At 34.1% G+C, this 17,362-nt stretch overlaps 1 protein-coding gene across 1 annotated transcript in view; it reads left to right on the forward strand.

Moving 5' to 3' along the window:
• Positions 1–17,362, forward strand: part of ADAM32 (ADAM metallopeptidase domain 32) — a 167,006-nt gene that overhangs the window by 42,568 nt on the left and 107,076 nt on the right. Inside the window, exons 7-10 of the mRNA XM_060291569.1 lie at positions 3,854–3,922; positions 7,157–7,228; positions 7,662–7,828; positions 13,120–13,201. Of these exons, the coding sequence (XP_060147552.1) occupies positions 3,854–3,922; positions 7,157–7,228; positions 7,662–7,828; positions 13,120–13,201 (390 nt within the window). The remainder of the gene's footprint in view (positions 1–3,853; positions 3,923–7,156; positions 7,229–7,661; positions 7,829–13,119; positions 13,202–17,362) is intronic.

The following is a 17,362-nucleotide window of genomic DNA, read 5'->3' on the forward strand; positions in this document are numbered from 1 at the left end:
TGCAAGCTCCTTTGGCTTCCAGAGTCAGGCAGTCAAGTAATGTCCCCAGGGAGTCAGCTGCAACGATCGGTGCACCGGATGCATGTAAAAGCTCTCTTCTGGGAGATATAGTGCTCTGGAGCATGGACAAGGGAGAGCACGAAGATGGTACCTGCAGGTCTTCATCACTGGATGTGTGTGCTAATTAGATGCCTGCCTCTCAGGCTGACACCTTAATATAAGCAAGGGAATTTCCTTTACTTTAAGTCTGGGCATGACTAGCTCCCTCTGAGCTGGGCCCTACAGAAGGTAAGTCCAAGTGCCTGGGCCCTTGTTGACCTGGTTCCCAGAATGACACAATCTTGTGAGTCTGGGGACTCAAGCCCCATTGGTTTCCAAAGTTCCATATTTTGGGGGCTTGTCTCTCAGGTGCAGGTCCTAAAAGTTGTGGTGCCCAATGTGAGGTTCAAACCCTTCACTCCTCAGACAGAAGCTCCAGGTTTAGAATTTTCTCCAGGTTGTGGGTCATAGCACTGAGGGTGGCATTTACGGTAAGAGTGTGTCTCAGTACATCCTACCTGATTCACCATGCTTTTCTTCTCATTTTCCTGATGTATAGTTACCACTGAGCCAGACTTTAGGTTTTTTAAAAGAGGAAATTGTTCTGTATGTAGTTGTAGACTCAATAGGTCTTTGGGAGGAGTTGATTTCAGGATCTTCATATTTTGCCATCTTGAACTGGAACTCACATTAAATTTTTCCAAGAAAACATGAAATAATAACGCTCACCAGAAAGATAAATATATAGCAAAGGGAGTGGATTAATCAGTTACAAAGCTACTATGAAGGTTAAAAGACGAAAGTAGTAAAAATAGTAATAACTGTGATTATAATAATTAGTTAAGGTATACACAAGATAAAAGAGATAAAATATGACATAAAAACATAAAATGTGGCAGGGAGTAAAAATGTTGAGCTTTTTCAAAAAACTTAAGTTGTTGTCAACTTACAATAGACATATATAAGTTATTTGTAAGCTTCATGGCTTACAAATAGCAAAAACCTATAGTAAATACACAAACAATAAAAAGAAAGTAATATATTACTAAAGAAAGTCATGAAACCACAAAGGAAGAGAGCAGGAGAAGAAGAAACAAACAGCCAGTAAACAATTAATAAAATGGCAATAATTACTTTTAAATTTTATTTGAGTTCTCTCATTTCTCTACCTATCAGTAATTACTTTAAATGTAAATTGACTGAGTTCTCCAGTCAACAGACATAGAGTGGCTATGTGGATTAAAAAAATAAGACCCATCTGTATGCTACATACAAGAGACTTTTGATATAAGGACACACAGAGACTGAGAGTGAAGTGATGGAAAAAGATTTCCAAGCTAATGGAAACCAAAAGAAAGCTGGAGTAGCTATAATTATATCAGACAAAATAGGTGTAAAAAAAAAAAAGATTGTAATAAGAGACATGGATGGGTGTCACATAATGATATAGGGGTCAATTTAACAAGAAGATATAACATTTGTAAGTATTTATGTACCCAACATAGGATAACCTAAATATATAAAGCAAATATTAACTGACCTAAAGGGAGAAATAGACAGCAATATAATAATAGTAGGGAATTTTAATATCCCACTTAAATCAATGGATAGATCATCCAGACAGAAAATCAATAAGGAAACATTGGCCTTAAATGACACATTGGAATGATGGACTTAACAGATATATACAGAATACTCCATGTAAAAGCAACAGAATACACATTCTTCTGAAGTTCTCATGGAACATTTTCCATGAGAGATCATGTTAGGCCACAAAACAATCTTAATAAATTTAAGAGGATTGATAACATACGAAGCATGTTTACTAACCACAATGGTATGAAACTGGAAATTATTTACGTGAAGAAATCTGGATAATTCACAAATATGTGAAGTTTAAACAGTATGCTACTGAACAACAAATGGGCCAAAGAAAAATCAAAGGAGAAATTTTTTAAAATACCTTGAGACAAAAGAAATTGGAAATAGCATATACCAAAAATTTGTGGGATGCAGCAAAAGTAGTTCTACGATGGAAGTTCTTAGCGATAAATGGCCTACCTCAAGAAACAAGAAAAGTCACTAATAACCTAACTTTATACCTCAAGGAACTAGAAAAAGAACAAATGAAACCCAGGATTAGCAGAAGGGAGGACATAACAAATGTAGGGCAGAAATAAATGAAACAGATTCCAAAAGGACATTAAACAAGGTCAGTGCAGCTGAGAGCTGGTTCTTTGAAAAAATAAAATTGACAAACCTTTAGCTAGGCTCACCCAGAGAAAAAGAGAAATCATAAAATAAAAAATGAAGGAGATGTTACAACTGATCCCACAGAAATATAGACTACTAGGAAGAATTATATGTTAACAAATTAGGCAACCTGGGGAGGGAAAACTTGGGAGCTTGGGGTTAACATATATACACAACAATATATGAAATAGATAACCAACAAGAACCTACTATATAGCACAGGGAACTATACTCAATATTTTGTAATAACCTATAAGGGAAAAGAATCTGAAAAGGAATACATATATATTATATGTCATATATATTAAATATATATATATATATATGTATGTATATGAATCACTTTGCTGTACACCTAAAAGTAACACAACATTGTCAATCAACTATACTTCAATTTAAAAAAATTAGGCAACCCAGAAGAAATGGATAAATTTCTAGAAACACCTAACCTACAAAGACTGAATTATGGTGAAATAGATAATCTGAGTAGACCAATTACTGGTAAGCAGATTTAATCAGTAGTCAAAAATATGCTAACAAACAAAAGTCCAAGACCAGACTTATACAATTCACTGGTGAATTGTACCAAACATTTAAAGAATAATTAATACCAATCCTCAAACTCCTTTTCCAAAGAATAGATGAAGGGGGAACACTTCCAAATTCATTTTACAAGGCCAGCATACCCTGATACCAAACCCCAGACAAAGATACCACAAAAAAGAAAAGAAAAGAAAAGAAAATTACTGGCTAATATCCCTGATGAACATAGATGCAAAAATCTTTAAAAAGATAATAGCAAACCAAATTCAACATTAAAACATTAAAAGGAAAAAAACATTAAAAGAATCATACACCATGCTGAAGTGGGGTTTATTGCAAGGATGAAAAAATGGTTCAACATCAGCAAATCAATCAATGTGATATACCACATTAACAAAATGAAGGATAAAAATCATGATCATCTAAATAGATGCAGAAAAAGCGTTTGAAAACATTCAGCATCCATGTATAATAAAAACTCAACAAAGTGGATACAGAGGGAACATACTTCACCATAATAAAGACCATATATGGCATGCCCACAGCTAACATTGTACTCAACGGTGAAAAGCTGAAAGCATTTCCTCTAAGATCAGGAACATGTCAAGGATGCCTACTTTCGCCACTTTTATTCAACAAAGAATTGGAAGTTCTCACCACAGTAATTGGGTAATAAAACGAAATGACATGCATTCAAATTGAAAGGAAGAAGTAAAACTGTCACTACTTGCAGATGACATGATATTATATATAGAACACCCTAACTACTCCATAAAAAACTTATGGAGTACACACACACAAGATAAAAGAAAATGGTAACTGTGTGAGAGTGGGTATGTTAATTAGCTTGAATGTGGCAGTTATGTCACATTGTGTATGTACATCAAAGCATCAAGTCTTATAGCTTAAGTATATATATATATTTCAACTATGACTCAGTAAAGGTGGAAAAATATTTTAAAAGTTCAGAATAAACAATTTGTGAAAGTTTTTAAATACTGCTATTCTTTCTTTCTAGCCAGAATCAGCTGTTCCAGATTTAATTCCTCTTTATCTAGAAATGCATATCGTGGTGGACAAAGTTTTGGTATGTGTTTTGCTTTTTCTTTGCTTTTGAATATTTGATATGAATGTATGATTATCCCTAACTAGAAAGGAACTTAAAGATTCCAATCTTCTTACTTCCATGTCACTCCTAGAGAACAGTGAAGACGTCTTCTATTTGAAGAATCGAATATTCAAAATTACATTAGTTCTATCAGAAATGTTTTATTTGAAATCTTTACATAACAAACCTGCATAACAAAATGATTTTTTTTTTTTTTTTTTTGCTGGTACTTCACATCTTTAGGGCCTTTCTCAATCCACAAAAATTTTTAACGGTGATTTTTTAAAGTGAAATTCTCTAAGCTTTAATTCTTGTTTTAGGGTACTTGAAGAGCAGCATGTAGTCTAGAGAATCTTTTTCCCTATAAGATATTTATTGGCACAGCAATGATGATAGTATAACTACTTATGATAACTGCTTACATTAAAATGTCAAGATTTTTTTAGTGGTTTTTAATGGTGCAACTGTTTGAGTCTGTTGACTCAAGTCTGATTGAGTCTAGTCTAAAGGCACCTCTAGATTCCTTATTCCCATAAACAATTTGAGGATCTCTGAACTTCAGACCCTTGAGGTGATAACTCAGTTTGTACTCAGTTGGGTGTGGTTTTATTTCTCCTATATTTCAAAGATTTCAGAAAACAGGGATAAAGTATACTTTCCAGGTTTTGTTTTGAAGATAAGTATTTGATTGTCACATCTATGGAATACTACAGAGAATGTGAATTTCCCTTTCTATTCATAGGATTGTAGAGCTTGTCAGGAAGCCAGAGTTGAGGGTCAGAGACAGGAGATATTTGGAGAAGGATATTAAAATACTTGACTTATTAGAGTATTAGGGAAAAGGGCAAACGGAACATTTAAGAGAAAGTTGAGATATTTCTAGTAAAGATGACTAGATTTCCAGGGAATATTTGGGTTTATGAAAATTATTTTGTTTCAGGATTACGTTACAAATTTTGAGAGTTGTTTTAAAAGCGTCTTGTCCAAATTGCCAGGTTTGTCAGCCATATAATGCTCATTAAACATCTCTTTTTTATGTTCTTACAAATATTTATGTTTATGTATTCTTTAATAAAACAAACATTGAGCCAGTATGACATCTGTGTTACTAGATATTGGGCATATAAAGAAGAATAGTGATGTCTTCAATCACTTCACAAATTTTAAATCCACAGTTGTAGCCTAGTGAATTCAGTGCCAGATTGAGGGAAGATTATGGTACTATGAAAACACAGTACATTAATAGAGAAAGACATGGAGACACACAGCTGTAACCTGAGGTATTGTAAGAGCGTGTAAGTAGGTGTTTTAACATGTAGGTTTTATTATTATTCAGGTATGCTGATGCCAACAGATCAGGAGATGATTACTATTGGAAAGTTAGTTTGTTATTCACAGTTCCCAGGAGGAAAGGGCATACCACATCATGCCACATGGAGAAGCACCACAGTAGGTCAGGAGACAGAGGGAGCAATAGGAAAACACGGCAGGAGCCTTTATTGTGATTTCTGTGGGAAGGAACAGCAAAACAAGGTAAACAGGTTTAGCATTGGCTAACTTGAAAAATTGCAGTGGGTTCGGGAGAATAGAGGTTGTTTCACAATTTTTGGTACCTTGCCCTTGGATGATTAGGGCAGGGGAATTGGAGTGTGAGAACCTGGTAAAGGAGATGGTTGCAGGCTGGGTTCTGGCTTGGTTGGTTTGGGCAATGGGGGGAGGATGGGGCCAGGGAAGACTCAGTGCGAAACCTTTCTTTGCAAGGGTGCATAAATATGAGAGATTGTTCTTTTCAGATCATTTTAAGAAGTTTAGTATGATTAATATACAGTGTTGAAGAAGGGAAAGGGAAAGAGATGAATTGAAGAATTGACATGATATTTGGATTTTATCCTAAAGGTAATAGAGAGTCAATGAAAGATTTTAAGCAGGGTAATGATGTGTTCATATTTACATTTAGAATCATTTCTGCAATAGCATAGGGACAGGAATGCTGGTGTAAAAATTGGAGTAAGATAAAGCATTTAAGAGACTATTCCAGTAATCAAGGTGAAGTTTTACAAATTAATAGTGTTAGGAATAGACAGGAAAGGACAATTTTAAATGTTACTAATGAGGGTGAATTAGAAGAACTTGTAAATTGACTTGATTTATTCATTCATTTAATAATATATTAAGCATCACCTAGATGCCAGTTACTGTTCTATTTATTGAGGATAGAGCAGTGAACAAAACAGAAAAAGTTTTGCTGTCACTGAACATATAGTATAATGAATGTGGGAGGTCATAAATGATAATAGCATTCACTAAAGAAGTAGAAATCTAAGTGGGAGCATATTTTTGAGGGAGGATAATGAGTGTAGTTTTGGATATGTTTAACTTGAGGGTCCTGTGTAATATCCAAGGGATAATGTACTTTAGAGAGTTTTTTTATAGATAAGGAATTTAACATTGACACATTCTTCAGAGCTGATTCAGATTTCAGCCATTATATATACACTCATTTGTGTGTATGTATGTGTGTGTGGTTTTATGTGGTAGTATCACATATGTAGCCGTTCATAACTACCACCACCACGACCAATACACTGAACAAGTACCATCACAAGACTCTCTGTGTTATCCCTTTGGAGTCACACACATCTCTCCCCACTTCCTCACTTCTCGACCTCTGGTAATCACTCATCTATTCTCCATCTGTGATTTCAGGAATATTGCATAAATGTTATCATATAGTATGTATCCTTTTGAGATTTGTTTATACTTAGCATAATTTTCATGAGGTTTACCCAGGCTGTTTCATATATCAGCAGTTCAGTTACTTTTTATTACTGAATCGTATTCCGTGTTATGAATGTACCACAGTTTGTTTAATCTTTGAACGACTGAATGACTTAGGAGTTGTTTCCACTCATGTATGGGTTTTTCTGAGCACCAGTTTTTACTTCTTTAGGATAAATGTCCAGGAGTGCAACTTCTAGGTCCATTATTTGTTTTGAAAGAAGTTGCCAAGCTATCTTTCAGAGTGGCTATACAATGTTACATACTAGCATGTGTGAGTGATCCAATTTATATTCCTATTTTAATTGTTACTGTCTTATTTTGAAGTGTTCTAACCCCAAAGCAGCCTCAACCTGAGAGAGTAGATGGAGAGTAAATCTCAAACATATTACATAACAAATGATATTTAAATTTTAAATTAATTCTGTTTTTCAGTATGATTACCTGGGCTCTGATAGCATGATGGTAACAAATAAAGTCATCGAAATTATTGGCCTTGTAAATTCGGTAAGTATTTTCCTTTTCATACTAGTTAGGAAAATTCATACTAGTTTTGAAATTATAATTTGCATTGCCTTGACATGGCATTTCTTTTTTTAAAAAATTTATTTATTTTATTTATTTATTTTTGGCTGCGTTGGGTCTTTGTTGCTGTGCGCGGGCTTTCTCTAGTTGTGGTGAGTGGGGGCTACTCTTCGTTGCGGTGCGCGGGCTTCTCATTGCAGTGGCTTCTCTTGTTGCGGAGCATGGGCTCTAGGCGCGCAGGCTTCAGTAGTTGTGGCGCATGGACTGAGTTGCTCCGCAGCTGACGTGGCATTTCTGAATAAAGTTATCCATATAAATTGAGGGTGGATTTGTCAAAAGATTGAATTAATTTCTTGGTTATTATAAAATAACATAAAAATTATTTTTTTCATGTATTTATCTCTTCTGTTTTTAGATGTTTACGCCATTTAAAATTACTATTGTGCTGTCATCTTTGGAATTGTGGTCAGATAAAAATAAGATCTCTACTGTTGGTGAGGCAGATGAATTATTGCATGCATTTTTAGAATGGAAAAAGTCTTATCTTACCCTAAGACCTCATGATATTGCATATCTATTCATGTAAGTATAATGTTTCAGTCTTCTTAGAAATCAAAGATTTGTGATATTGATGTAGCTTAAATTAGGGAATTGTTGTTCATTTCTGACTATTCATACTTTGATTATCATGCACTCAGTCAGACCTCATGCTGTCTTTCTGGTTGTCAGACAATAAAAGAAGATTGCTAAAATTTATTTCCGTGCTTATCAACATTTACTATTGAGGAGATTGATATTTCAGGAAGTTAAACCAACTAAGGACTCTTGATGGTGTGTCTAGGTTTTGAATCCACAGTTTGTAACTCCAGAGCCCATAATCTTAATCATTACATAAAGAGATGCTATTTATCTTGTGAAGTTTATATCTTTGTTATGAGTTTTGATCAAAGCCTTGGTAAAGTAGGTTAAAATATTTTATCCTACTGAATTTTCTGCATTATTTTTAAATGTTAGTTTTCTAAACAATCAATTATAACTGTATACTTATAATTTTATTCATATAAAATTTACCAGCAATTATGATCAGCATGTCTTTCAATAAATCTGCATATACATATTTTTAAGTTGGCATGATAATATCAATATTTCCAGTTTATAATAGGGTCTAAAAGTTGTGTGTAGTTTATTTAACTAGTTCTTTAATAATTGGTACTTGGCTTGATTCCAATATTTTATTATTTTAAAAAATCTTACAGTGAAAAAAACCTTATGTGTGTCATTTATATATGTGCATGTGTATCTACAAGGCAGATTCCCAGGAGTAATATTTCTAGGTAGTATAATTCTAATTTTGATAGCTAATACCAGATTTTGGCACTGATTTTAGTGCTTTGCACACTTATCAATAACGTATGAGAAGGGTCTGTTTCCCCACAGTCTAGCCACCAAAGTGTATGGTCAAGTTTTTCTTCACCTTTGGTACCTGAGAAATGATATATTGGTATAGTTTTAATTTTCATTTCTTTTTCATGAGCCTGATGGTAGATAGCTAGATATCTAGATAGATAGGGATAGATGCATTTAGATATCAATTTCAACACAGATATAGATAAAAGATAAATTTCTTTGCCTTGCAATGAGAAGTAGTTTTCTTTCTTAATTTGTCTTTTGACTTGGCTTCTTGTGTGTGTGTGTTTTTTAACTGCCATACAAAATACTTTTATTTTTAAGGCAGGATTCATGAGGTTTTTATTTGATGGTTTCTAGAGTTTGAGTCATAATTAGAAAGGCCTTCCCACTTCATGGGTGTGAGGGAAGTTTTAAATTTATTTTCCATGGAAATTTTAGAATCAACCTGTCTAGCTCCTATTTTTTAAGACTGTTAAATTTATAAATTGAGCTATAGAGAACTGTTTAGTCTTCACATCTCACATTTTGTCTTTCCAGTTTTTGGTCATTCAGAAGTTAATTTCTCATAGGTTTTATACATTTATTGATAACTTTTCTTAGGTATATTGTCTTTCTGGTTGCTGTTGTAAATGTGTCTTCTATCTGCTAAATATATATTGTTTTTGTTTGTAAGATTACCTTAATTTCATATTGATTTTATATCCTATTGCCTTACTAAATTTCTTTGTTTTTAATCATTCTTAAGTCTATTACATTGGTTTTTTCACTCATATAATGATACCATCTGCAAATACAGGTAGTTTTATCTCTTGCTATTTAATTTTATATTTTCAGTTTCTTTCTCTGTTCTTATTGCTTTGGCTAGTTTAATACAGTTTAAACTAGTAGTAGTAATAATGGTAACATGGGTCATGTCTGTTTTATTCTTTAGGGAATGTTACCTCATTGAGTAATACTTTTTAGCTTTGGGGGCTAAAATGTAGGTTTGGCTCTGTGTGTGTGCACAGGCATGTTTTAGAATTTGAATAATAGTAGGGCAATATTCATAGATTCATACTATACCAACAATTTGAAAAATAATCTTTCAGGGACTTCCCTGGCAGTCCAGTGATTAATACTTCTCCTTCCAATGCAGGGGTTGTGGGTTTGATCCCTGGTCGGGGAGCTAAGATCCCACATGCCTCAGGGCCAAAACACCAAAACATAAAACAGAAGCAATATTTTAACGAATTCAATAAAGACTTTAAAAATGGTCCACATCAAAAAATCTTAAAAAAAAGAACGAAAAATAATCTTTCAGCTTTTATAGGGATGACATAAGATACTCTTATTGGCATTCAATAGAAATAATTATAGTGATATATTTCCTAATCTTGAACCATCTTGCATTCCTAGAATAAATCTCAATTTTGACATGATGTATTATCCTTTTAATAGGATGTTGAAATTTGATACAGTAATAAGTGAAATTGGTGAGAGCATTTATCCCATTAGAAATGTAGAAATTATGGTACAGTCAGTCTCCTTGAACTTGAATAATACCCCTTCTTGATCCCTTGATGTTATTTTAATGCATCAACATACTTTGCATATGAGTAATGTCCTAGAATAAATACTATAAAATTACGATAAATAACAGTAATTATCTATTATTTTCTGGTCTTTGTACTCCAGAAATTTGTACTCCAGAAATTTATAATCTGGTTTAGGCCCTACAGTAGGAACAATGAACATAGCAAGCTTAATTTTTTAACCGTTTACAATCTGTCCTTTATTCAACGAATGTTTATTGAGATAATATTGCATAGTGATTCAAATTTAAACTCTGGAGGCCAACTGCCTGCATTTAACTTCAGCCCTGTCACCTAGGGCAATTGATGCTCTCTGCCTCAGTTTCCCTATATTTGCTTTTATTAGTTTTATTCATTTACAGCTTTATTGAGGTGTAATTGACAAATAAAAATTATACATATTTAAGGAGTACAATGTGATATTTGATATATGTATACATTGTGAAATCATAAGCTAATTAACATATACACCACCTTACATAGTTAACATTCTTTGGTGTGTGGTGAGAAATCTTAAGATCTTCTCTAGCAAATTTCACATATACAATGCAGTATTATTAACTATAATCATCATGCTGTACATTAGAACTCCAGGACTTATTCAGCCTACATAACTGAAACCTTGTATCTTTGACCATCTCCCCATTTCCTCCATCTCCCAACCCCTGGCAACCACTATTCAACTCGCTGCTTTTATGAGTTGGATTATTTTAGATTCCACACATAAGTGTGATCATACAGTGCTTGCCTTTTTATGTCTGGCTTATTTCACTTAGCATAATGTCCTTCAGGTTTATCCATGTTGTAAATGTCAGGATTTCCTTCTTTCTTGAGGCTGAATTATATTCCACTGTATATATACATCACATTTTCTTTATCCATTCATCTCTCAATGGACGTTTAAAAAGTGGGCCTCTTTGGCATCATCTTGCATAGCTGGCAGTATTCACTATACTCTCACCTTCCCTTGTGGGAGGAATCATGGCTGAAGGCGGCTCTTTTGGCACTGAGCTGTGCTGCCTTGGGGGAATGGTGACACGGGTAAAGTGAAACTGTTTTTACCTTCTTCAATGTGTCTCTTCTTGGATTTTTTGCTCCAGTGTGGCATGGGGCCTTTCCTTGGGCCTTGGGCCACATCCGTGGTTGTTTGTCAAAATTGTTGTTTCTGTGGAGAGATGAGGGCTAAAAAACTCCTATTCTGCCATCTTGCTGATGTCACTCCAGAAGATTAATGTTGGTACATTATCTCTACTTGTTTAGTTTACAGGAGGAAGAAACAATGAGAGTGAGAGCAAGAGCAAGAGTGAGAGAGAGACTCAAAGTAACATATAACAAAAGGGCCAAGTTAAAGACGTGCTAATCAAATTAGAAGTGAGAAGGCAGATTGAGGAATTTTTAAAAAATATTTATTGTTTTTACTTAATATAATTAATTTTTTAAAAATTTTTGGCTGTGACGGGTCTTAGTTGCAGCACTTGGGATGTTCGTTGCAGTGTGCAGGCTTCTCTCTAGTTGTGGTGTGCTGACTTACTTGCCCCGTGACATGTGTGATCTTAGTTCCCCAACCAGGTATCAAACCCTCATGCCCTGCATTGGAAGCAGATTCTTTACCACTGGACCACCAGGAAGTCCCAGGAATGTTTAAATTCAGTGAAAGGAGGTGGAAAGCATTCCAGGTTATGGAAACAATATGCCTAGAGACATGGGACTAAATAATAGTTCTTTTCAAAGAGTATGGAATTCATAGTTATAACTGGAGCTGAACCTCTGGAGGAGGGGAGGGATACAAGAAAAGTTGAAGGAGTAAAACAGTAAATCTTGATAACTGATTTGATGTGGAGACTGGGTGGCCGTATTAAGTAAAAAATAGCTATTATTGAATCCAGCTCATCAGGAGTATGCATAGAGATAGGGGGAAAGTCTTATCTATTGGGAGAACTATCTTGAATGAAGAAAGTGTAAACAATACTTTCATATTGGAATGTAAAGCCAAAGTTGGGTGTTAAAGGCAAATACTTGGAAACAAGTGCTTATGTATAAACAATATCAGTGAGACAGAATAAGGGAGCAGTGGAGAGACAGTGCAATTGTGAAGTGCAGTGCAGTTGAGACTGAGGAGGCATTTCAAACTGAGAATTGCGTACCAAGCTTTTTTACACACGTCTTGGAATGTTCGTTTTGGCTGGGGCTCTAAAGATGGCAGAATATGTTTGGAGCATCTATATCTTAGTGGTTGAGAGTATGGCTCTGCATTCAAACTGTCCAAGTTCATATCCTTCAGCAGCACTTACCTGTGCTGCCCTGAGCAAGTTACTTGTACTTCCCATCTGATGTTTGATTTGTTCAGTGGGGAAAAAATAGTATCTAATTCACTGGCTGGATTTGAGGATTAAATAGAATCGTTTATGTAAATCCATGAGAATAGTGCTATTATTACGTGGCAGTTTATACGGACTCTTCTTCTCAAAGCAGAAAAAAATAATGGTGAGTTGTAGAACAATAAAATCATTCCAGTGAGAAAATGGTGAGCTTTTCTACATTTGAGTGAAAACTTTTAATCCATACATTAAAACTATTTGTCATTGTAATTCAGCAAAATGCTTTTGATTGAAATGTTTGATCAAGGCTTTAGTAACCCTAACCACACGTCACAAGAACAGTAAAGTCATCAATAACTTGGATCCATTGGATACGTTTTAGGAACCCAGATTGCTTAATCTCATTTAATGAAGACTATTTTACAAATTTGAAGCAGTTAACTCCATACGGAAAGATTGTACTTCAATTTGCTTCAGACTAGAAATTTATGAACTACAGACAAATTACTAGCAGGAGTTATCACATGTGAATTGTTTGTCAAAATTAACTATAATTATATACTTATTTATTTAGCTATAGAGATTATCCAGATTATGTGGGAGCAGCATTTCCTGGAAAGATGTGTGTTACCAGTTATTCTGCAGGAATTGCTTTGGTATGTAATTATTTAATCTTATTATTTGAAAAAAATACATTTAAAAATTACCCAGTATTACAGCATATATTTTATACACTTCACATTTATATCTACATTTAGAGATTGCATTTATATTCCATCACTCTTAGAACTTTGAAGTATGTAGAAGTACTTTGAAGTATGTAGAAGTATAGTATTCTGAAGTACAAGTGTCTTATTGCAATTATTTGGAAGTTAAAGTGGAATAAAAATATAATAAATACACATGTATCCCTTATTATATAGAAGAGTATATTATGAAAAATTATCTGTAAAGATATTTCTATAACCAAAATAGATTTTTTTTCTTGTAGGTATAAAATTGGAAAAATAGTCTTATAGATAAATTAACTTCAAAATCAAAACAAATGATGAACCAAAATGTATGATAAAAATCTGTTAAAATGTTTCAAATTTTTCTACGTAATATTTAAAAGAAACTTTTATGTCTATTTTAAATATTTATAGTTCTGATAAATATTTTATATTTAAATAAATTATTGGTGTAATTAGATGCATCACTGATAGAGAAGTAATTCATTGAGCCTTTCCCCCACCTATTGATCCTTTTTAAAAATAAGTTTAAGTACTATATAGTATTTTTAAGTTACAAAGTAATTTATGTTATGCATGTCCATTTTTAAAAGAACATATAGAGGGCTTCCCTGGTGGCGCAGTGGTTGAGAGTCCGCCTGCCAATGCAGGGGACACGGGTTCGTGCCCCGGTCCGGGAGGATCCCACGTGCCGCGGAGCGGCTGGGCCCGTGAGCCATGGCCGCTGGGCCTGCGCGTCCGGAGCCTGTGCTCTGCAACGGGAGAGGCCACAACAGTGAGAGGCCCGCGTACTGCAAAAAAAAAAAAAAAAAAAAAAAGAACATATAGAAACATAAAAGGAAACATATAATCTGGCGTCTTCCCAGGGATGAAGCAATAATCACTGTTAACATTTTGATTAATATGTATCTCGTACTTTGAGTTTTTATCTGTTACTGTGGCTCCCCATTATATGTTTTTGCAAAAATGGGATTTTGCATACATATTTTTATTTCTGATACTCTTCCAATTATTTTTATTACAGAATTTATGCATGCATGCATGTATATGTAAAATTGTTTAAATTGTAGCTATACAAAGCAAAGTTTGTTAACAAAACTGTCTTCTTTATCCTCTTCATGAAGTCCTGTAAGAATTTATAATTTCTATTTAAATTCTCTGGTAGTTAAGTTTATTTATTTAAAAAATATATACTTTGACCCCTATTTTGATTAATAAACTTTAGACAACATTGGTAATATTATCTTTGACATATTTAATCCACTCTATTTGTCATATATATTATGACGTTTTTATTACTTTATTAATACTTATAATAGTAATCTATATTAAACACATTCTTAAATATTATATGTATATACATAATATATGTAATTATATATTATAGATGTTATACAATATAATACACAATAATATATAATATATTAAATATTATTGCATAATATATTACCATCTTAATGTATTTATGTTTTTATTTATATTAATTATTTTAAAAATTCTTTTTACCTTATGCAAAGTCCATTGATTATTTGCTATGAAAAATGAGACATGTAAAATAGTACACTTCTCATATCCATTGTTAAGAGTTATAAAATTTATAATTTATTTTATAGAACTTTTGTGCTTTGTCTACAGGTTGATTTTTAAGTTAAATCAATAAATATTTTATGGTATTATGAATATAAAAATGATATTAACTCTGAATCAAGAAGTAAATATGTTGCTATTCTGGTAAAGCTTTGATGGCCAAAAGAGGTCTTGTCCATTTTTTTCTAACTTATTTTACTTCTGTGGGCGGAACCAACTGCCACAGAAAATTAAACTTCATCTTCCTTTTCTTGGAATTCTTTGCTTTTTTTCTGGCATAACTCAAGTTTAAAAAATTTTAGACGCAGTGTATATAAGTGGCAAACACTGTTATTTTATTAATGAAAACACTTTTGCTTTCCCTCCACATTTGATTGGTAATTTGGCTAGGCTTAGAATCCTAGTTCTAACATCCTTCTCTCTCAGCATTCTGCAGATTGATGTATTGTGTTTTTGTCAACTCATTATGAAGTGAAAGGATGGCAAGGAAATTGAGGGTGTTTGTAAGAGAATCTGAACTGCTTAAAAGAGGAGAGAAGTCAGTAAGGAGGTTAGGAACAGTGAAAATGTAGGAACATGGTTTGGTTGTGCTGATGGGTATGCAGATTGTTGTAGTTGAGGTGCTAGTGGAGTTATCAGGAGAGACAGCAGGTGGTCAGGATGTGGGATGCACAGAGATGACGGAGGGCTTGCAGTTATTGATAAAAATCTGTTGACAGGATCTAGAGTGTGAACCATAGGAATGAGTGGGTGAGGCAGGATGTAGGATAGAATTATTAGAGGAGTTGAATTCAAGGAATGATGCTTTTACAAAGCTTTTGTACTTATATTTTTATAAACCTTTATATTTCTTTGTTTAAAAGCTCTTATACTTTTACCACAATTGAATATGTCTCTGAACAAGAATTGTTTTTTATGCTTTAAACATAATATAAATTGTATCCTGCTGTATCATTCTGCAAATAGATTTTTTTTGGTTTCCACTTAAAATTTTGAGATTTAATGGAATTACAGTTAATTTTTAAAAGGCTTTGTTTTTTAAGAGAAATTTTAGGTTCATAGCAAAATTAAGAGGGAAGTACAGAGATATCCCATGTAGTCCCTGCCCACCCCCACACATAACCTCCCTCACTGTTAACGTCCACACCAGAGAGGTGCATTTGTTACAGATGATGGACCTACACTGACACATTACAACCACCAAAAGTTCACAGCTTACATTAAGGTTCATTTTGGTGGTATACATTGTGTGAGTTTTGACAAATATATAATGACATATATCTAGCATTATAGTGTCATAGAGAGTAGCTTCACTGTCCTCAAAATCCTTTGTGCCTAGTAAATTTTTTGCATTGGTGCTTGATACTTTATTATATTAATGCCACACTGTATCCTTTATGATTTTCATGGGAATTTTGGTTGTTTCTATTTTTGCCATTACGAACAATATTTAATAAACATCTCTATACATAACTCTTCCAATTTCCATTTGATCTTTTTGTAAATTGAAATGCAGTTGACGTACAACATTATGTTAGTTTCAGGTGTACTACACAGTGATTTGACATTTGCATACCTTACAAAAAGTCATGACAAGTCTAGTAATTGTCTGTCCCCATACAAAGTTAATATTATTGACCTTATTTTATATGCTGTATATTATACCCCCATGGCTTATTTATTTTATAACTGGAGGTTTGTACTTCTTAATCCACTTTACCTATTTCACCACCACCCTACCCCCTCCCCTCTGGCGGCCACCCATCTGTCTTCACTACCTGAGTTTGTTTTCATTTTCTTTTGTTTGTTTGTTTTGTTTTTAGATTTCAAGTACAAGTGAGAGCATACATATTTGTCTTTCTCTGTCTGACTTATTTCACTCTGTGTAATACTCTCCAGATAGACCTTCCATGTTTTTGCAAATGGCAAGATTTTTATTGGGGGGGTGTATAGTTGTTTTACAATGTCTTGTTAGTTTCTGCTGTACAGTGAAGTGAATCAGCTGTATGTATACATATATCTTCTCTTTTTTGGATTTCCTTCCCATTTAGGTCACCACAGAGCATTGAGTAGAGTTCCCTGTGCTATACAGCAAGTTCTCATTAGTTACCTATTTTATACATATTAGTGTATATATGTCAGTCCCAATCTCCCAGTTCATCCCACCCCCCCACCCCCTTTCCCCCCTTGGTGTCCATACATTTGTTCACTATGTCTCTATTTCTGTCTTGTAAACAGGTTCATCTGTACAACAAATGGCAAGATTTTTTAAAATTTTATTTATTTATTTATTTATTTATTTGTAGTACGCGGGGCTCTCACTGTTGTGGCCTCTCCCATTGCGGAGCACAGGCTCCGGCCGTGCAGACTCAGCGGCCATGGCTTATGGGCCTAGCCGCTCTGCGGCATGTGGGATCTTCCTGGGCTGGGGCACAAACCTGCGTCCCCTGCATCGGCAGGTGGACTCTCAACCACTGTGCCACCAGGGAAGCCCTAAAA

Source organism: Globicephala melas, chromosome 21 (genome assembly GCF_963455315.2).
Source record: "Globicephala melas chromosome 21, mGloMel1.2, whole genome shotgun sequence".
NCBI lineage: Eukaryota > Metazoa > Chordata > Mammalia > Artiodactyla > Delphinidae > Globicephala > Globicephala melas.